General features: G+C 42.2%; 1 protein-coding gene across 1 annotated transcript in view; it reads right to left on the reverse strand.

Annotated features, from left to right (window-relative positions):
* Positions 1 to 19311: 19311 nt before the first annotated feature.
* The window catches only part of UBE2D2 (ubiquitin conjugating enzyme E2 D2), a gene marked incomplete at its 5' end in the record, with an annotated part of 57772 nt that continues 54127 nt past the window's right edge, over positions 19312 to 22956 (reverse strand). Inside the window, one exon of the mRNA XM_025206159.1 lies at positions 19312 to 21608. Within this exon, the coding sequence (XP_025061944.1) occupies positions 21563 to 21608 (46 nt within the window). The remainder of the gene's footprint in view (positions 21609 to 22956) is intronic.

Genomic DNA, 22956 nt, shown 5'->3' on the forward strand with positions numbered 1-22956 from the left:
GAGGCACACGCTGCCTGCCCCAGATGCCAAAAGCCAGGATGCCTGCCTGGGCTGTGCTGCCCCTGGTGCCCCAGGGGCCCCTGCATTAATCCATCCCTGGGGTGAACAAACAGAATGAAGTGACAATCTCTGTCCCAAAGAGCTTCCCATCAGCACTAGTCCTCCAGCCAGTGCCATGCTAACACGCCAGCAGAGCACTAGCAGGCACCCTGTAGCTGGCGCGGACATCTTGTGAGAGAAAAAATCCACCCCTTACTGTGATAACTAAACGTATGGATGATAACACTAGCATGCTGGGCAAATCTAGGCTGGTTTATAGCTGTGAGGATCACATTCCACCTACATAAATGTCCCGGGAAAGATCTGCTAGGAATGGCGTTTACCTTCACTTGCTGGGAGCTCTTAAAACAGCATGCAACTTGCTTGGCCTAGAGCGTGTGATCAAGGCTCCCTCTAGTGGCTTACAGGCAAATGCACAATGCAAATACACAATATTTTTTCTTTTACTTGAAACTAAAAAACAGTCTCTCATCAAGACAGTGTCATTGAGGTGTCCCCCATGCATGAAAACTTGGCACATGGAACAGCTGTCTCTTCTGGGGCAGCACATGCCCTCTGCACCTTGTGCTCCCAAGCAAGGACTTAAAAGAGAGAAAGGCCATGTCCATTCCTGGGCATCGAGTTGTAAGAACCAAAAAAAGCAGGTATGGAGGCTGCGTTGTGGGATTCAGTGCCTAGAACAAAGGACCTCTGTAACTATAGAATAAGCAACCACTCTTTGAGCACATGCAAATAAAGATCCCCCTGTTGATAACTAGCAAAAAAACCCTCTCCTTCTCCAGATAATGTGGGATGAGCAGTTTCAGCAGCACCAGTTTAACAGGGGAGAGAAGAGCTCTGCTCTCCCAAACCCGATCTGAACCAGCAATGGGCTCCAGCGCCTAATGCTTGACAAATATGAGCACATCACACTTGCAGATTTCTGATTTCAGTGTATTTTGGAAGCAGGATGAAGATTTGGGTTGAGCTTTGGTAGAAGTATGTTGGACAGAGGGTAGTATAATGAGATAAAGTGTAGGAGACATTTTGATAGCCTTCACAATGAAACAGCTTGGCCACAAGCAGGGGTCAGTCCTATCAGCCAAAGAGCACTAAAGGTCTTGCTGTATCATTCTCTCTCCTCTTGCATGAAGTGTGGTTTTAGGGGGGAAATTGTAATCAACTGGTTTAACTGGAACTAGATAACCAATTTGGGGAAAAAATTGTATGGAATCTTAGTACCTCCTTGTGAAACAAATTATACAGGGGTTCTACCATGACTGCTAGGGCTCACTGCTGCTTTTGGCCATAGGGATGATCACTAGAAAGGCCATAATAGCTGCTTATAGGCATAAAAACCCACCAAAAAACAAAAAAGTGCTTTCCTGTCAGCTCTTTCAGCTCAGTATATCCCTGCGCCAAGCACAGCTCATGCCTAGAATTGGCTATTGAATCAGCTACAGTATAACCTCATAAATCTGGCATCCTTAGGACCTAGCACCTGCCAGAAATGTGAAAATTCTGGATTTTTGAAACATAAGGAAGTGCATAGCCTTAGGACAATTTTCTTTGCTATTACACTATACACGTGACTGAGAATTGTTTGAAACAATAGCTATAGGCTGATGAACAAAAATAATGACAGCCAGAGAAGCGCTGGACTTCTGGAGAAATTTCTGGATTATTGGGAAGCTATTTTAATGCAATAATGTAGTGCACTGTATTTTTAAAAAGTGCCGGATTTTTGAGAATTCCCTAATTTTGAAAGAGGGATTTGAGGTTATATTGTATTAGATAAAAGCACCAAAAGCCTCACTGGAGCACGTGATCTATACAGATGTTGGGGGAACTGGATCATATTGAAGTGCTTCCTCTTACAGTAAAGCATTGGTTAGTTTTTCCCCCCCAACATCTGTCAGCAGCCTTTGACAGTACAATGGTGATGCACTCACTGGGCACATCTACATGTGCAGTTAATGTGACCAAATAACTAGAGTAAAGTAATCTCAACATCACCATTTACACATGCGTTTAAGTGCAACAATTTATTGTGCTGCCAGCTACCACTTGTATCTGATGGGACTATCTGGTAGCACACTAAATTAGTCTACTGCATCCTAATTGCCACACATGTAGACAGAGATGCTTTGCTGTGCAGCAAAGCATCTTGTGTAGTAGATACACCCACAGAGGTCCCATATACCTTAGGGGAGTGTTGAGGTCTTCTGTTGAAACCGGTTCTTCAGCTAGGGGCAAAGTGTAAAATTTCCGTCTTGAAAAAATTGGATACTGACAGATGAGAGAAGCCTGGGGGTGATTGTCTGTGTTTCTGCAGCCAGAAGTGCATTTACTGAGCTGAAGAAAAATCTAAACCAGAGGAAAGAGCAGAAAATCTTCAGTACTAGTGCCAGCACCAAGTCTACATAGTCTGGAACTTCCTGAATCATGATCCTTTCCTTTTCAGTGAGGGGCAGGGGGAAGACAGCTTTGTTCTGTGATCGGATTTCCCAAACATGAAATGGACAGTCCTGTCTCATGGCATCTGCTATACTCGACCCTGACCTTGTGCAAGAGGTGAGAGAGAATGAGAGCCTGATGTGATCAGTGATAGGTAGACATCTGCCACTGGTCAGTCAGGCAGAATACCTTGACTAGTAGAGAATGATCAAAATGAGCAAGTATTAGTCTCATCTGCTTAACAATTGCCCTAGACATTAATGGAATCCATAAGGAGGAGTATGGGAGACCTTTGTTCCACCGCAGGACCTTAGTATCTGGAAATTATACCAGATTCACAGAGCCTCCAGAAGCATAAGTTTGGACACTTGGCATTGCCCTCAGTTGTGAACAGGCGTACTAGTGGAGTGTTCCACCAATGGCATATTAAGTTGGTGACAGATGCCTGCAGAGTATCCTCATAGCTTGTGATAGGGTGCCTGCTTAGCAATTCTGTCAAGGTGTTGCTGACTCCTGGGAGGTGCAGAGCTACTGGGCCTCTACAATGTAGGTGGCACTATATCTCCACAGCTTAAACAGAAAAGGGTGGGGGAGAAGAGTGGACATCAGCTTGCTTGTCTGTCTGCTGCAGTGGTTCTTAACTTTTTTAGACTAAATTTACCCCTCCACAAACTGAATTTAGCAGCATCTGATTCCAAAAACTAATTTAATTTCTTTCTTGACCATGGAAAAATAATAGACCAATTTTTCTATTACAAAGAATTTAAAGACCAGAACAGGTCAGGTTTTTGATATTCTAGATTCCTATTTGAATCTCTGGCTTTATCTTGTGAATAAGTGTTTGCATACCTAACAGTGATACTATATCACATCAGGCTACTTAAGAATCACTGGTCTGGTGCATTGTTGATGAATTATCTGCCAATAGCTGCCCTACTGAGTACCACAGGACAGGGAGAAAAAGTACATTGGCAACATCCAGACAAGCGTGGACATTTGGCTCCCCAGGAACAACTAGCAGCAGTGGCACAAGGTGTCCAGTTGCTATGTGTTCCCAGGGAACACTAGTGCCATGTGCCTGCTGGCACACAGCAGGTTACCCTGGGCAGGGGAGGGGAGGCTCAGACCAGCAACTGTGCTGGCCCTGGCAGCTGTACCTGGGGACCTGGGAGCCGGGGAAGCTGCAGCCATGTCACTCCTGCAGCTTAGAGACTGGCCAGCAGCTGGAGCATGTCTCCAGGCAGCCAGGCTCTATTTGAGGCAGCATGCACTGCCTCTATATGCACTGCCCTGCTTTTTTTTGAGCCCTGGATCTCCTTGCAGCATGGGAAATCCCTGAATGTGCAACGTGTGGCACACTGTCCCCAAACTGATGCTGGCTTGGCATTGAGGCCAAAAGAGCTGATGCCTGAATGGCAGCAGTTGGAAACTTTGGCACAAATACCACAGATCTTCCTTCTCAATGACCTCTTCTTGCTGTTTATTGAACTATGGTCCCATGGGTATGGCACCAATACCTGGGATACGTTCTACAGACCTTGGCTTGGTGGACCTCCTCTTCCCAGGGAGAAATGAAATTTTCCATCTGCCCATAAACCAAGCGTTTGTCCAGGACCTGCCCTTTCCTGAAGGAAAAATGACATCTGCTTCCCTTGTCACTTAAGAGCATGAGACCATCACATGAAGCACAGGGTCTAAGAAGCATTCCCCTCAATTGGAACAGCCACATAAAATACAATTATGAGTGAATAATTTCTTCACTGAATAAGAAACCTGAAGCTCAAGAAAAATAGCAGGCTGGACACTCATCAGGTTACCTCTTGTTGCTGCAGGTGGGAAGAGTGATTTTACAGGGTCATGGCTGCTCCATTCTTTAGGCAGGTCACACTGGAGCATAACACATCAAAGCACATGCATGGCCCTAGCTATTCAAGACGACTCCAAGCACTCAAGGGCCACGTAGTCAAATCCATGCTGACATAACTTTGAAAAAGTAGCTACCATGATTCTCATCTAATTATGTAGCTACAGGAGATAGAGCTCAAAAGGAGAAAAATATTTGGTATTCTGAGACTGGTGAAAAACATCCCAAGGAGTTGCCAGCCAGTGCCTCAAAGATGCTAAGGACACTGCCTTCCATTGTAGTTTGGGGTGCTCTGCACCTCTGGAAGTCAGAGTCCTCCATCTGTTTCCTGGTCTCAAAAAATGTGGATAAAGCTGCATGGATAAGGGACCTTGAGCTTCAACTATCTGCCGATGTCTTTGAGCACCTTAGATGAGAGGTGCTATAGCTATGTAAAGTACCATTTATCTGCATCAGTGACCTCCTGTGCAGCTTGTTGCATTTACAGGCCCCAAGAGCTGAATCCAGGAATGGTTGATACTGAGGCACTTGAAAGCAGAGAGATTAAATATGCCAGCAAGTCTTCAAGCCCAGACACTCCCTCAGAAAGAACAGCAGTCTATGGGAGCTGCAAAGCTCTTGATACATACTGTCACCAGCAGCCAGGGAGGGCCACAGATTGTATACAAATCCTTGAGCTATCTGCCATTCTCACTTGCTTGTGAATACCCAGGGTTAGTTCAGAACAGATAAGAGCTAGTTTGGGCTGTGAACTCCTCACTCCAACAGTGAATCATCCTGTCTGTCTAGCAGGATAAATGCTAGTGATGGTTGGCAGGTGTTCAGTTCTGCTGGTGGAAAAAATCCCATCATTTTATGGTGACCTGAACGGGGGAGGGAAGCAAACAAACAGAACCTATGCCTTTTGTATTTTTTAAACTTTTCTGATGCATCAAAAAGGCTAAACTAGTTTCCCTCCTCTTTCTTTTTTCTCTCTCATGAGACTGAAATCTAATTAGGAAAAAGGATTTTTAGCTAGCGTGCTTCAAAATTCTGGGAAGTTTGTGTACTGGGTGCTAATGTAGACAGGGAAAAACTTTAGGCACATGCTTAGAAGAAACTCTTTGTGAAAGGTTCAGCAATGACTAAGCAAGCTCCTATTTCAATTCCTCCAGTGAGGATAGGGGGAAGAGAGACCAGATCTGAGACAGGTAAGGTTAATGAACAGGTAACTTGAGAAAATTTCAGATGTGCATAAAGTAACATGAGGAAAGAAAAGACATTTTTGCTCAATAGGTCATCTGTAAAATTGATGAGTTTAGGACTAGAGCCACATTTCCCTTTGTCCACAGCTAACAATCAAGCCTGGAACCCTAAGCTCAAATCACAACTGTGGAGTTGTGCTTTGTTTTTGGGGTTTTGTTTTGTTTTTAATATTCTCCAAAAAACAGAAAAACATATGCGTGTGTGTATGTATATACATACATAACTAACCTCCTCTCTTCTTTACAGGAGTTCTGGTACTATTCCAGAAAGACTCACACTGTTCCTTTTTAAATTTGGTCTGGGGACTGCAAAAGAAAGCTCTGGACCTTGATCTACTAAGACAGGGCATCCTGACTATGACAATCTTTGCTCATCTCACAGGAGCAGCACACATTCATGAACAGAGGCCTTTATGGTGCTTTCAAGTAAAAGTTGATGCCAAGGCTGCATGTTGGCTCACAGGAAGCCTTGGAGGGGTGGCAGTAGTTTGTTGGTTCAAAGAGTCCAAGAACCTCTGCACTAGATTATCACAACAGTTATTTCTGGCCTGTTTTAATTGAAATATTTGAGCATGGGCCTCTTTTTTTCTGCTCAGAGATCCAGCCCATTTCACTTTTGCATGTTCCTGTGCTCCAGTAAGAACTCCTGCTGACAAAGCCCTCGACAGGGAACTAGCTATTCTCCTACTCAAGGTGTAGCTGAAATGAACATTAAAGTAAACAAGATACCATTCAAATCCTTTCCTGATGTTTCCCTGGGCATAATTCATAACATCAAACAAAATAAGGGGCTGGACTGCTCTGGCCACAGAAGGAGGTAGAGGGACACATGCTGAAAGCCAGCATCATCATTTATACTTAAGATGTGTCCTTTATATTTAATCTTTAACAGGGAAGAATACCTGTTGCTGTGGTATCTGAACTGCCACATTGACAGAGTGACTCACAAACGGTGTTCACACTAGTTCTGTGATGCCAAGGCCTGAGAAAGCAGGATAGCTGCTTTCCATGTGCTAAATGGAGCCACAATAGGGGCAGTCAGACTGTCCATAGGACAGAGTTCCAAGGGGACAGGCATCCAGGGACAGTGCCACTGAGCAATTGTGTAACTCCACAAATGAAAAGGGCGAGCGTCACAGCATGCACCAGCTCCCAGGATGTATGAAGAGAGTCGTACTGCTCCTCTGAGCTGGCATCTGGAGCAGTTGGGTCTGCAGGGCTGGCATAAACCAGTGGTTCTCAACTAGGGTGCTGTGCCACCCTGGGAGTGCCTTGAGATCCCCTCAGGGTGCCATACAATGTAAGCATCGCTGTGTGTGCAAACAGGGCTCACAATAAGCCCATAGATCTCAAACACAAATCCATAGCGTTACAAACATTCTGACCTATTGTGGGCTTCCTGAGTTCTCTGCAATGGAAATGTTATATTATTTTTTCATAGTCAATAAACAAGTGAAAACTGAGAGCTGGCATTTCCAAGGGGTGCCTTGATTCTAAACAGAGGTGGCTTCGCATCTAAGATGGAGAACCATCGGCATAAATAATACCTAAAATTGCACTGTAACATGCAGCACTTAGCATTCCAGTATTGTGAGCTGATCACAACCCACTCCACCCGTGAGGCAAGCAGATATTGCTTATGTGTCCCACACTCGGCAGCAGTAGCTACGTGCAGAGCACAGTCCATCAAGCCAGCTTGCGGGGAGTGGGACTGGAGGGAAAGCTAACGAAAAAGGTGATGGTCTGGGCCAGTGAGAAAAGTAAGCCATGACAGAGAGCTGCCAGTGCACACTAACACAGGGGCGGGCAATTATTTTGGGCGGAGGGCTGCTTACTGAGTTTTGGCAAGCCATCGAGGGCCGCATGATAGGCAGCCAGGGGCAGATAAATATTAAATTTTCTAAATTTTTTTTAGGGGCCCTGCAGGCCAGATAGAATGGCCTGGCGGGCCACATTTTGCCCAACCCTGCGCTAACAGCACCTACACTGGAAATTAAGCCATAGTAACTAGTGCTCTGTAAATTCACTCTATTGCTTACTTCTACATAAGCCCAAAAAAGGGAAGACAGAAGGGAAGCAATGCAAAAAACCATTGCTTTGAGATGCTCCAAGCTATCTGATCTTTTTTCTTCAGAGGTTTCTTCAAAGTGACCAGCACTCAAGTGGGTGCAATAGCAAACAACCTGCACTTTGCCCTGACATGCAAGAGGCTTTGAGACTCTGGGAAAACCTCAGAGAAGGGCATCTATCTGATTTCTTCCCTTCCTAGACAATGCTCTTTTTCCTCTCTCCATCCCCTGAATTTTTAAAGGAGAGGAGTCTAAGAGCAGCAATCACAACTCTGAACAGAGGGGCTGGCAGATGCCCTTTCTAATGAGAAGTACTTTGGTGTTTGAGCCTAAAGCACTTTGGGGTTAGAAGAGAAGCCTGTTGACCTCTCTGACAAGAACCTCCTCTCTCTGAATCCCCGTAGTCCTTTGGTTTCTCTTACAAAATAATTTACATATGGACCATCACTCTTTAGGCACCATCTGGCATGGCTGTCACTGGGAGACATCACTGTCTTGCATGAAGGACAATCTTTAAAACATTTGTTTTCAGTTCTCAAGACTGGTTTCTGTACTAGAGGAAGCCCTCGGGCAAAACAAAAAAGTAAAAGGAAAAATGAATGCTATAAAAATCACTAATAATATACTCATCTCTTTATAAATATCTGCAAAACAAGGTGTGAATACTACAGTGGATGAAGAGGCTTGAACACTTTGGGTTCCCACTCAGCCACACGTGGTGACATGAGACTGAGAAGGGGGCTCCATTCAGGCACACAAGAGACAGCCCAAGTGCAAGCTCAGTCCCCAATGGATGTTAGTGCCCAAAAACCCCCCCAGCTGAAATGTTAGGCTGATGCCTCAATAAATAAAGGTAAAGTCTCAAGGAGAAAGAAAACTTAAAGATACTGGAATAAAAACAACCCATGTGTTATCTGCATGAAGCTACGGGCAGTTTGAAACAATAGCTCAGACATGTAAACTACCCCTCAAATTCAGTAGTTTCACAAATCTGTTTGAGGACTGCTCAAGACACTATCTAAAGATGCCATTCAGCTGGTTGGCTCAGCTTCTGAATAAGGTCTAGGTGATGCACTAAGTAATGCAAGGTAGGATCCCATTGCCCTGCTACCTAATGCATCTTTATGCCTATTGGCCCCAGCTCAAGAAAACCCTTCAGCACACACTGAAGCACCATCCTAAACAGCACTCCATGGAACTGCATAATTACATGTAATGGGGCAAAGAGGACAAGTGATTTTTGCCTAGTTTAAATCACTGAAATGATTAACCATTTAGCTACTTGCAGTTTCATAAGGGTGTGTCTCATTGTGCACCCAACAGCATCCAGCACCTTCCTCACTTCCAAAACTAGAAAGAGAAAAATAACATTGAAGGAGCAAAGCTTAACCCTTTCCATTCTTAACACACAAATGCTGGGCCCAGCATGGTGCTCACAATTCTGCAAGCTGCCTTTGGCATTTACATTGGTAACAAATGGAACCAGTGACACAGCAGGATTACTGACAGGCAACAAAGCACTTCCTCCGACATCGTGTGCGTTTTTGCAGGGATCCTGGTTTGTTTAAAAACAATCGTGAATTCCTTGATAAAAACCAAAAATTCTCTAATTAAACCCCTCCAAATCCACAATTAAAATGAAACACTATTATATTGATCTCTACCTACATCAATTGAACACATTTTATTGATATATTTACAATTTTAAAGCAATTTGGAAGCCTACCAGTACCTCAATCACTTTAAGTTATGTTCTAAATACCTATGCATTTCGGCACTTAATTTTGGGCTTTTTTCATGGGAAAAAAAAAAAAAAAATCAGAGCTCCCCCTGCCCCCTTTGCTCACTAGGATGTGGGGTCTGGCTGTGAGTGACCCCCAGCATTGCTGTGGCACTGAGCAGCCCTGATATGCCAGTGCCTTGCCCATGCCCTGGCCCCTCTCAAGCCACAGCCCCTCAGCCCTGCTGGTGCCCCTCACTCCCTACCTACAGCCCCCCTGGGGTGAGCCCCAGCCCTGCTCAACTCTCTCCCTCACCATGGGTGCAATTCCCCCCCCACCCGGACTTACCTGTGGGAGCTGTTCTCCAGGCTGCTACATGCATGTGTACATGTGCACATGTACATGGCACCCTGTACTGATCACCCTCCTCTGGCCGCCCACCCCCCTGACCCTTTGCAGGCAGGAACTCTGCCAGCCTGCAATGGGAAACCTGCTGTTTCTTGTATTTTTCTTCTTAAAAGGAGAAAATCTGGGTTTTATTGCAGTGTTCCATGGAAAACCTGGATCACTGGTGATATGCAGGCACCCAGTGAAGAGGGGGATGGAGAGAGGCAGGTGAGAGTTGGAACAGCAAAGAGATTGAAGAGAAAGAGTGGTTTGAAATTCTCCCAATGCATGAAGCTGTACCATGCGACTTTCTACTGAAGAAGTTAATGGTTGAATTAGAAGAGATAACTGGGGAACCATTCACTCATCTGAATTCAGCAATTTCAATAAGCAGTTGCCAGTCAATTTAATGGGAATCCAGCATCTGGCAGCTTTGAAAATCCCAGCCTTGATTTTTAAAAGACAGTGAGAACTATACCTAGCTTCTGAAAGAAATAGCTACCATTCTGCAGATCCAGTCACATGGGTGGGAAGGGAAGGGAAGGGGAGGGGTCCAAGCCTGTCTACAAAATTTTCGAATAAAAGAAAGCAAGAAGGTTTGAAAACAGGAAGGAGCAGTATCCCCAAATGAGGAGAGAAAAGATTGTTCTTCTTCTCTCAACACTGTATTAGGAAGTAGTGGAGGTATGTATTGCATAAAACGATGAACCTACTTATGAAAAAATGTAAAATTAATGAGCTGTCTAAATAAGGTAGTACAGAGTGCATATAAATAGGCTCCTGATACACTCTGCCTTCAGCCTGGTTTCAACACATGCAGTGGCACGCAACCATATCCTACTAACGCACTTTCAAGGGTGCCTCATTGCTATTTTTAAATATATGGTCTTAACCATTGCACTGCTGATCATTTCCTATTTTCAGCCAGGTATTGTGCTTATTCATTGTCATTAGATACTGGGACAGATTCTGGAATGTGAAGGCAAGTGGTGCTAGATTGGGAAAGAGGATTTTTACATCCTTTCCTGGAGGGAAGAGTCTAACATCACCTCTACCCCAGACAAAAAGGAAATAAACAAGGAGTAGGATTAAAGTTAAGAAGCTTAAAACTGACTCCCAGGTACATCCCACCTTTTTCCAGCAGTTAACTGTTCCATGCTGTTTCTTTCAATTAGCAAACCTCAACAGATGCATACTGCACACTCAAAATTTGGCTATGCTTCCAAACAACAAGGTGTTATGTACCAGGCCCACCATCTACTTCCATTCTCAAGTCAACTATAGCTCTCACTCTCCTTTATTTTTAAAATTTGCCTGAATTTGCTGGGAAAAAGAAAAAAAGTCACTCTGCTGCCCCATATGCTGCAAAAAGCAGGGGCTCTGCTGTAGAAGTTGTGTTTAATTTTGCTAGAGTACAAAAGGCTGTGAATGTAGCATGTAACCTATAAGTGTAACATTTAAAGCATATTATTACTAATAGAACATGGTAAAGCAAAAAAAAAAAATTAAGAAAAAATGATACTGTAGAAAAATGGGATGAAATGCACTGAAATTTAATTTTTAAAATGTCCAGGTACAAAGCAGAATTGTACACTTATTTTACATTACAGCAAGCCTTGTCAAGTGTGGAACACTCAATTATCCCAACCAAAGCCCAATGAAAAATTCTTATCCGCTCCCAGGGCCATTATGATAAGAATTCCCTTGCAGAACACACCGTGTTGCCCACTTTAAAATTAGTGCTTGCCCTTGTACTCTTTCCATGCCACAATGGTTCAGCTGCAATTAGTACAAGTGTGAGTATAATTCCCTCACTAGATAGGAGATGGAGTTGCTGTGGTGGGGTTTGATCTTCAAGGGTGTCTCAGCTCTGGAGTTCACTTCCCTGCTTGAACAGTGCTCTTATTTATTTGGCACTGCCAAACCCATCTCTTCACTAAAAGATTGCAGCATGAGTTTGTGGGTGGGTGGGGTGCAGTGCCTGACTGGGGAATTTTATTATTCAGGTAGGTGTTTATAACGCCAAATGAAGGACCACAGCGTGCTGGAAACTATTCAATTACAGCAAAACTTTGAACATACGGAGGTTTCATACTTTGAATTTAAGAAACTAGGAAGGACCATAGTTTAAACTCTTGTATATTTAAGGCCATTACACTGCAGTTCCTTATCCTTAGTGAGTCCCACTTGGCTAATCCATCTTTCAGAAAAGCATCCAGTCTCGATTTGAAGAAATCAAGAGATGAAGGTGCCAACAACCTTTATACACATTGACTTTATACACTCAAGAGATTAAATCCTGGGAAGTGTTACTATAAAATTAGAGTAACTGCAATTTATGCAGTCTACAGGTACCAGCATGTATTAGACAATTATCGTAGTAAAGATGTTGACTCTCACCTACCTCTAAATAGGCGAGTTATGGCTCGGTAGCTAGCCTTAGTTTTGTAAAATACCCAACAACCTTATGGCTGAACTTGTATATCCATGTTGCTTGTGTTCAAAAATAGTCTGTGCCATTATGTAATAGTGCCTCAGCCATACAAAGTGCACCTTAGAGGGCAGAGGGAAATACACACAGGGAAATATCATCAGCACATTCAGTCACAGATTTAACCTTTTGTGCTAATAGTAGAAAGAAAGGTATAACCAGGTTGTCTGGTTCCCCAACACGGTAGCAGAATTAAAGCAGGGGAAGGGGAAACATCTACATTATAAACAGCAAGACAAATTGGGTTAAGGCACAACCACCACAGTGGCCATGCCTGCTAATACCTCTATTCCCTACAGGCTATTCGTTAGGGCTGTGCAAAGCTTCAGTCACTGATTCGATTCGGCAATAATTCCCCCTGATTTGGTGTCCAGACCTCCAAATCTGAATGGGAAAATCCTTTCATCTCTCCAAACTGAATCAGAGATTCGACGATTCAGACAGACACAGCTGTATATGTTTTTTTCTACATACCTCAGGGTACCACGTGGCTCGTGAATGCTGAAATGGTGATGTGCCCCACCCCCGGCTCAGCAACTGGTGCCTCCTGGGTCTGGGGGGGCACCTGGGGTCCCCTGACAGCTGATTGCCAGACTGGAGGGGGCAGGGGGGTCCCCCATGTACTTGGCAGCAGACCCAGAAGTACTTCCGATTCACTTCTGGGTCCACCACCAAGCACACAAGGCTCCCCCGGCCCCGCCTTGTGGGATGCTCCTTCCGCCCCACTATCTTAGCGTTCACGAGCCATGCCTGGTACCTCGAGGTACGTAGAAAAAACATTTAAAGCTGTGTCTATGGCCAAATTGCTGATTCCCCAAATCAGCATCGAATCTTCAGATTCGGATTTGGCCGAATAGAGTTGGGACAGTGATCCGAATCAATGAATCGAATCACTGTCTCCCGATTCGGGCCGAATCAGCATCTAATACAGCCCACTCTGCACACCCCTGCTATTCATGTGCTCAATTTTACTCATGTAAACCATCACATTGAACTTGATAGAGTAACTCCCATTCATAAACAAGTGCCTAATTTTGCAGGAATGAGGCTTAATTCTTGTTGTATGTTGACAGATGTTAAAGTTTAGAGTTGGCACTATCACTTTCTGTTCACCACCACCTTTAAAAGCTGCCTCTGTACCACAGGTTGAGTAATGATACAAAGAACTCACACTACATGACTACTTTGACTATATATGCTAATAGTACAGACACTACCACAGAAGTTTAACTTCCCAGACTCCAAAGCTATTGTGGATGTATCCATGAATAAACCTGTTTGATAAAATTACAAAGCAAGCACTACCTAACCATTTCTCTTGCTCAAAGGAAAGCATATATGCACCTTGTATAAATATTAACAGAATTGCTTCAAATTATTTTCTCAAAGTTTATCCTTTTAAGCATCAAAAAGGCACATTTGCTTCCTCGTACCCAATTCATTTTCTTTGTTCAAACCATAGGACTATGGTGTTGCCACCTCATCTTCTTCTGTAGGGTCACAACCAAGAGCTCCCATCCTGCTGTTTCCAAATTGGTTTCTTCCTTTCCTTCTTCCTGTGTACACCCAGCTGAGAAAACCACTAGTACTGAAACAATAATCTAGCTACTCTATGTAGAACGCATCTATGATTCACTCATGTAGAGCAGGCCTGCAGTGTCAAGACAACAGACTAAAATAGATTAATTGGAAGTCAGCTGTATACATCTTATTTTGAGCACTCCTCAGGGGGACATTAAATCCCAGAGTTTAGAGTTATTACTCAAGAATTATTTCTCAAATTCTGCATTTGCTACATAGGAACAATTTGTGAACCATGACATTATTTCTAGCCACAATGGACATATCACAGGAGTTGCTTTTCAAACTGGAGATTTCTGGCCTTCAAGATCATTGCCCCAGAAGAATCTTTCTTCTATTCCAGTCAGACAGATTAATTTCTTTAAGTTCCCATCTCCGATGCCACACTGTTGATCAACAAATATTACATCCTTATCTGATGAGAGTGCAATACTTTATACAAAGGTCCCTTAAGACAAGCAGCACAAGTCTGATGGCATCCAGCTCCAAGGATTTTGAGTGATCACCATATTTGGTGCACTGTGCTCCCAAACTGACAGGCCAACATCAGTAAGCCCTCAAGACTTGGACTGCTTCAGAAGGAGACTGAGTGAGGTTCAAGACCACTGGGGAAAGATGCTGGGCTCAGCACTGAAAGGTGAACCTTTAAAACTAGATTTTCCTGGTGTCTTCACAAAATGCTTGATCTAGGTTGCTATGCTTACACATCATGAGTGCAGACCACTTAGTTTACTTTGAGTTAAAACGTTTTTCCTACCTTTACTGTCAATAGAAAGCATTTCCTTTTGTGAAAGGGACACCTGTTAAGTGCACTTCTGGGCTGGAACAAATATGCTATTGCTCCATTTCCAGTCCTGGTTAAAAAACATCAACAATAACTTGGGTTCTAACTCTTCCTGGCCAGTCATCTGAATGCAAACCCCCCGCAAAACAGAGAAACCCTGTTTCCTAAGGGAAGCCTCTTTCTTAAATATTAACTGACCTCACAGAATATTAATTCTTAGTGTACACCAAAGTTTCTTGTTTCATGAGGATTCAGGTGCTTGTGATTCCATAGCAGGATTCATTTTCACCTTCTCCAAGGGCTAATACCAGGAACACAGTAGTAGGGAATCCTGGTTCATTAAAAGGTCTCCAGTTTCCACAAGGGAGATTTAATGCCAAGTGTTTTCCCAGAGCAGAAGGGAGGGATGAAGGGGGCCAGCATTAAGGAGATTTAACATGTACCTGTGCAAATTCAAAGTGCACAAAGCAAATGATCCACTGAATGCATGTGCATCATAGAACCAAGAGGCCTTCTACCACAAGAGGCACCTCCCTCCAGAAATTGACACAAACAGAACCCCATTAGACTCCAGTTTAGACAAGGCACATTTTGAATTTACTATGAGAACTATAAAATTAGGTTAGTCTGACCATAAAAAGTAGATTGAGGCCAGTACATAAAGTTGATAGTAAAAGCTTCTTGTTAGAGGGAATAAAAGAACATGAAACCCCCTTAAGACAGTCACAAAATATGGTCTGGTGCTCCTTAGGCAGTCAGAAGGACTGTTCTGGGCACCAGCAAGGGCAAGGTTGCTTAACTTGTAAAGTGCTGCAAGCAAACAAAACACAACCCCCCCCCCCAAACAAAAAAAAAGCATTGCAGCATTTACTTTTTTGGTAGAAGACCACAGCTAAGTTGTGATGGCTGCTGCTTCCACCAGTCTCAGCTCCAGTCCTTTCCTTTCAGGGAGAAAAGCACAGAGCTTGCAGCTGGTGGACAGTCTACAGCAGGTCTATGCTGCACAGGCCTCAATGTAGTGGCTGGATAGACCAGCTACTTAGACTATTTAATTTTTTGCGCTGCCAGCCAGATATAGGGGGGCAGGATGCTCAGAAAACCAAGATTAGGGCTAGTGGTGAGTTGAAATGAGCAGCTGGTCAAAAATAAGTAGATAAAGGGAACAAGGGAGACAGAGACAGTTTAAAAATAAGGAAGAGAAGACAGAAGTTAAGCAAAAGAAGGAATCAAGCCAGGAGTAAGTTTACATGGAATTATTTAATACAGACCAGTTGCAAGATACTACAATAATGCACACAGATGTTAGAGCATATCTATTCGCATAGACTTCCCAATCTAATGTGTGGGGAACAATACTGACCATCTCCTACTGCCTCTGTGGCTGCAATTACGTGTGCTAGTTTTGGCCTTTATGTCTGGAGTGCTCAAGACTGGTGGGTGGAAGAAAACCTATCATCTTGGTACACGTTCCCTTAAGAATAATCTTAGATCCCTCCTACCCCTTCTCCCCCTTGGGCAAATGCCTAGCCCTTGCCCCTGAAAATGAGTCACAATTTTGTAGATTTCTCAGAAGCAGACACTTCAGGGTGGCTTCATCTACCATTCAGCTATGAAGAGGTCAGGCTACACAGAAAGCAAAACAAGGAAAGGAAGGGAGCAATTCTGATTAAAACTAGAGGCAGGGGTCCAGCTGATTTAGAAAAATGTGCAAGGCATAGGGTAGAGCATCCTATGCTGAACTAACTAGAATGAAATGCTTCAGGGTAGCTGGTTTAAGAAAGAACTGGGAGGAGGGAAGATGAGCTCTGTCATCTACAATCTGAAAATTATTGAATTTAGGACATCTCAGAATAAAATAAGAAAGTTTTCATGTTCTGCTGGGGCAAGAGGTCACAGCCAAGGCCTAAGCTAGAGGGGCTTTTCTGGCTGCAATGGAATTGTAGAGCATGTTTACCAGAAGTGATAGCAAAGTATGCGCCATGTCACTCAAGCTATTAACAGCAAAATAACATTTTGACATATTCCTCACTGGCTTTTAGCAGAAGACATACATTTTTCTACTGCACCTCCCACATACCACTGTGCTGGTCCAGGTAACAAGAGCCGGAGTGGCTCATGGGAAGTGCCTATTGGAGAAAACAAGAAAAGCTGCTTTAACAGAGATATATTTCCCATTTTTCTTCCTGAAGGGCTTCAATGCATTCACCAGATCAGCAGAATAGCAAGTCAGACAGGCACTCCTAGAGCCATTTCACTGCCACTGCACAGCAATTTGATGAACAGGATAGGTCAGGAAAAGCAGTAGAAACCAGCGCATTTCTGTGGCTGGCTACAGACTGAGAACTAGAAAAGACTGCTGCTGGGCCAATACCAGCAAAGGAGAAAATGTAAAGGAAATGGGTAACACTATGCTGGATGCAAGGTAAGAACAGAAATACACAGTTAAAAAGACACTTATGGTTCAACACTCGACTACCATGAACAGCAGGCTCAACTAAGTAGTCAGTAAAGACACAAACATGCAGCTCATTTTAGAGTCAGTCTAGCTTCAATGCTATAGCTGTTACCTGTTCAGTTACTGAAGGGATGCTGTGGTGCATCCCAACTTCAGAACAATATGGAAGACATCAACTACAGTACTTGTATGCAAATCAGAACCAAGTTCCCAATAATATCTTGAGCCATAAATTTCATTCTGTTAACCTCATAGTAACTTGGCATGCAAATATACAAGATCTTATTAGATCAAGTCCTTCAGGAACAAACCCGTTTGAAAAGGTACAAGTGTAAGGCAGCCCCTCAATAAAAAATGCCAGTTTGCTCTATGATAAGCATGCCAGATTCAACATCAATCATCATTGCAGTCATTTAATGTTAGATAAAAGCTGGTGGAGCTCTTCCGTTATACAAGATTTCATAATCCCACAAGACACGTATGGCATAGGTTTATGCAGGAGTGACAGAATAAAACAACAGCAATAGTAACTTCTGAAGATTTAGTCAAGATTACAGAAAATACATAGTTAAAATACAGGTAAATATTTGCAGATAATTCCAGTAGCCTAAGGAAACATTGTTGTATTAGGGCAGTTCAGTAAATCTTAAAACTATCTGCCATTCCATTTGCTTTACCGCAGCTTATTTTACTTCAAATAAACTAAACACAGGTATATTTAAGTGGTTCATTCTATCACCAAGTAGGCCAGAGTTTTCAATCAAGTCTAAAGACCTTAATAAGACCAAGTTTTATTTATTAAAAAATAAAACAAATAGAAAAACAAAAAATAGTTAGTACTCAACAAACAGAATCAGAAATGTTGGATGTCAATTGCTTTCGAACCTTGTGAACCACAGTATGAATACGCACAATTATATTGAACAAAACTAGGTTTGTTTTGTTTTTAACCGAACTCATAGAATGTTTTGGCTCGACAGGAATTGTAAAAAAACCCCAAAACTTTCAACTATCAAGGCAAGCTCCAAGTTACAAGGCAATATCAAAAAGCAGCAAGGAGTCCAGACTGTAACTTCTTTCACCATTTCAGATTAGTAATGCTGCCTATAAGAACGTGTGATCTCGGGTCCCAGGAGATTTAAAGCCTTTCACTTCACCTTAAAAACACAGCAGACATTTTAGTGAAAGTGTGGGTATACCATACACAACACCTGGAATTACATGGAAGTTTAAACACTGCCATGACTTTGCCAGTTTCTGGCTCATGGCTTACTTATCTACTTCCCTCTTACCTAGGCCAGAAGATGGCTGCACTTTTCCAGTTACTCTGATGGTCCAAGAATATCACCAACCCAAAGCTCCATCTATACAACAGCATCCTTTTGTCTTTCCATCTCGTTTTTCCTTAGGGTATTGCTCCACTTCTGACTCATTGTTTGCTTTGGTCCAGAATTAACAGTTTGCTTACAAAGGCATAACAAGCAGCGTTTGGCTCCCTCAGCAGCAGCGGCTGCCAAATTGTACAGCGATCTCTGCCTCCCTCTACTCCCAAAATTAGTGCTCAGAGCTGGTGCCCCAATCTTTCATGTTATATTACTATTGCTTACTATATGGCCACATAAAATTGAGCTATCTATCCTACTTCCCTTCACTTAAGGCAGTTTATGAAGAGTTTAGGGCCATGTCTAGAAGACAAACTTACTGGGCCACTGCCATTCAGTGACAATTTAATTGCTTCCACATGAATGCAGCTATATCGTTTCCTGTTTAAAAAGAAGTCTATGGAGAGCAGCCTGGCAAACCTAAGAGTGTTGCTACCTGACAGTAAGTTTGTGGTCTATACTAAGCTATCCAGAATAGCTTCACTCCAAAATGAAGTTATTAGAAAACAATTAATCGTGTCAAGCTACACTTATTTTAGTAAAGACTAACACACTATTGCACTGCCAACTATTAGTAACAGCCCCTCCACTTGAATGCTTCAATAGAGTTAGAAGTGGGTTTTCTGTTAGTTTGACCTTTTTTTTTTTTTTTTTTTTTTTTTTAAAGCTTTGACTGGTACCTTTGACAGTTCTATAGAAATTTGATTTACCTTTCCGAAAGCTTTAGTTCAGGATCATATACTGACCCATTTTATTTCTCTTCTGTCACTTAGTGAGGTGCCAAATATATAGCTGGAACATCACATATTAAATGTCAGGAAACCATCACCACAGAAATTGGTCAGGCTTGTTAGACATTCCCACAGACCAGGACAAGTTTGGAGTTAGATTTCTATAGCTTTCTGGCCTCCTGTACGTAAAACTCACCACTGAAGCATAAGTTATTTGTTTCCAGTTGTATGTGGCAGTGTCTTAATGATAAGAGTAAACAAGCCACACTTCAGTTGGTAGGTGAATCTGAGGAATGAATTCACTGGCCTACTGCCTGGTTTGAGTCAGTAATGCTGTCCCATAAACAGTTGGGCAATTATGTAATTATATAGTTCTCGTTTGATATTTCAGCACAATAGTAACTTTGCATAATCACACGTACTTTTTCCAAAATGTTTTTGGTATTCTATCATTGTCACCTGTCCAAGATATTGTCATACAGTTCTTTGCAAGTGAAACTCTGCTCCACTGTTTCAGGGCCACTTTCAGCAGAACACACTGCTTCCTCCCTACATGGTAGTTATAAGAAAAGCAAGTCTGCCAAGTTTAAACAGCAATGTATGTGCTGGTTACCAAGACCTGTTTGTATATGCAATTTTTACTTGCTATGCAGAAAACCTCAGAAGTTTGCTGAGATTTATATTAAGAAATGCATAAATAAGAACATTTGAGAGATGAAACAAGTGGAACAAATTTAGACTAAAAGCAGTGGACATTTATTCCTCATTTGTGCAAGAGTGTAAAGATGAATATGAAAATGGATGGGACAGATCCCTGTGGCTGGAGGCTACAGCCTCTCCTTCATTGTTGATGGCTCTCTTTACAATCATACTAAAGGAGATAAACCTGCAGACTCACCTACTTCACATGAATGGTGTGGGCAAAATACACTTGTTTACAAAGAAAATTTTCAAACAACATTTTCACTAGAGATTCAAGTGAAGACTGTTCAAAAGACACATACAAGTACAATTTAAAACAGTATGAACATTTGCAAATGTTTAGTGCAAAGTAATCATGTAAAAGCTACATTTCATGAGAAGTTTATGAAAGTTTGTGCTGATGTGTGTTTGGTAATTTTACCCTTTTACATCCATTACTTTAGTTACATAAGTAAGGTTTCACTTACCTACAGTACATATGCATTGTGTTAAATCCCATGCAAGTGGGAATAATACCATCAGGCTTGGTAAAATGTTGCTCAGATTCTCATTAAAGTAAACTGCTTATTTGGTTTTAACAGTCAAGTTCCTGGCACACTACACATCCTGATTTCACGTAAGTGCTTTAAGCTTATATTTTATCTTGTTCAGATGCATAGCCTTTTGAGATATGAACCAAACTGCTTCGTGATTCTGAAATGCAACTGTTCATGCACGCAGAAGTTTAAGGGACAATCCACCATTAGCTTTAGCCTGTAACAAAGAGTTCTTAAAATTAAAAGCCTATTCACACAAAGTTATATGTAATGACTGTAGTAATCAGTTTATTACACAGATTAATCATTTTTTAACGTACAAGCTCCAGGGGAGCAGTTGGGTCTTTAAATATACACAAGTTTTCTGTCAAATGAATTTTTACCCTTACATCCAGAAAGACCTAAGCAGTTAAAAAAACTTAAGAAAAAAAATAAAGAGCTATTAGCTATGTATTAACTGAGAAACCACATACAAACCAAAAAAGTATGAGGAAGGGAAGAGAAGAGTTGAAACAAATCAACATCCACTTGATGCACTAATAGCTCCAATCCATTTAAATGTTGACCAGTTAAACTTAGACCTTAAACACAGGATGTGGGTACAGTTTAATCTTGTTGGTCATAGCATTTACCTAAGATGTAGGTCCTTCAGAATAAAATGAATACAGAAACAGCTTCAAGTTCTTCACCTTGCTTTTCATAACTGTTATGAGTTTAAAAGGATTCCACTTAAAAAAATAAAAAAAATCCTGCCACGGGGAAGTGAAACTACCCCTAGGAGTACATGAAATCCACCAGTCCTCCCCACTGACGCACTGATTTAAACTGAGCAATAAAAAGGAATGCTTTTAGGCTCACAACTAAGTTATGATTGAAGAACTGGCTTTTCACACACACACTTCTTTGCTAGGAGTCAATGTTGGTACGGGGAATACAGTATTTCTATTTTGTTGTTCCAAGTATGTACAACACGCAGCACTGCTGTATCAGGTAAACATGTGCACAGGGGAAGATGAGGCGTGGGCTCATAGAAAGCAGTCAAATGGAAATCAAAAGGACTTTCTCTCTTTCAGAGTTCCCCTATCTTTATTTGTAGAGGTTATCCAATAATTTCTTTAATTACATCGCATACTTCTGAGTCCATTCCCGAGCTATTCTGTTGTACCTGTATGTGTATAAAAAGAGGTTTTGCTTAGCACATCACATACAAAGTCAATTTTTAACTACAGCTCAACACCTGGCACTTAATCCAAATTCTCTACAGCAACATTTGATGCTTCAGTCAAATCTGATGAACAAGTTAGATGCTACACACAAAGCAAAGGCAGAGAGAAACGGTAAATTTTGAATAGAGCTAAAACTGCTGAACAGGGTCTAAAAAGGTCTTTGGGGAACTAAAGGATAGTGTACACTTGAAACAAGGATGTTCTGAAACTTATACATTTTCTACCCACTATATCTTCATGAAAATCTCATAATGCATATTTTAAAACCCATGGTATTCTTAAGTTTGTGTTTAGAGAAGAAAACAAAACAAAACTTGTTTTGTACTTCCTTTCTCCCCAGCAATCATCGAAAATAAGGGAAGTAGAAATAACTTAATGTATATGTTGATATGCAAGATGCTGCCAGATTCAGAACACTAACAAAGCAATCTGAAAAGTTGTATTTTGGCTTCAACTGTTAGGAATGATTATTCTGATGCAGTAAGAGGGCAGGTACAGGTTTTAGCCATGAAAAGTTCTGGCATCCTAAGAAGCACCAAGCTCCTTGTGTGCCCAAACCCATCGGTTTCTATAAGCAGAACATCTGCTGGTGTATAAAGATAACTTTCAGAGAAGTTTCAGGACACTGTCTTAGAAAAAAAATCATGACATCAACATAATGTTTGGGTTTAACATGATCCAAATAGCAAGTCCCATAGTCTCACTTGTCCAGAATTAACAGCATATTTCATATTTGTGACAACAAGGCAGAATGCTTTAAATTACCCCAAGGGACCTTCAACTAACTTTATGATGCAGAATGTCAATACAACTTGTAAGACCACTTCTTTGCAACATAAGGTTCAGTACTTAGGATGATGATACATGCTTGCTTTACTTTTTAGATCAGTGGTGCTCTCAACCTATGGCCTATAAGCTGGATCCAGCCCCAGGGAAGCTGCCAGATTAACCACGGGCTCCGCTCAGATCTGCAAGTTTAGCAGGAGAGCAGCAGCAGCATTAATGGCTCTGAGAGCCTGCCAACTAATGTTGCCACTGCCCCCTGCTGCCAAATTTCTGAACCTGTGGGGAGACCCAGTAGCATAAGGTATCAACATGGCAGCAGCCAACAGCTCCAAGTACAGAGCTACCCTGTAAGCAAGATGATATGGCCCCACATGTGGACTGACCCCATGGACCACCCCTGCACAACTCATCCAGTCCACTGGGTTGGAAGGGTTGAGCACCACTGATTTAGATGGTTTGGAAAAAAAAAAAAAAAAAAAGCAGCTTTGTTTATAGTACAAG

The sequence above is a fragment of the Alligator sinensis genome, unplaced genomic scaffold (genome assembly GCF_000455745.1).
Source record: "Alligator sinensis unplaced genomic scaffold, ASM45574v1 scaffold156_1, whole genome shotgun sequence".
NCBI lineage: Eukaryota > Metazoa > Chordata > Crocodylia > Alligatoridae > Alligator > Alligator sinensis.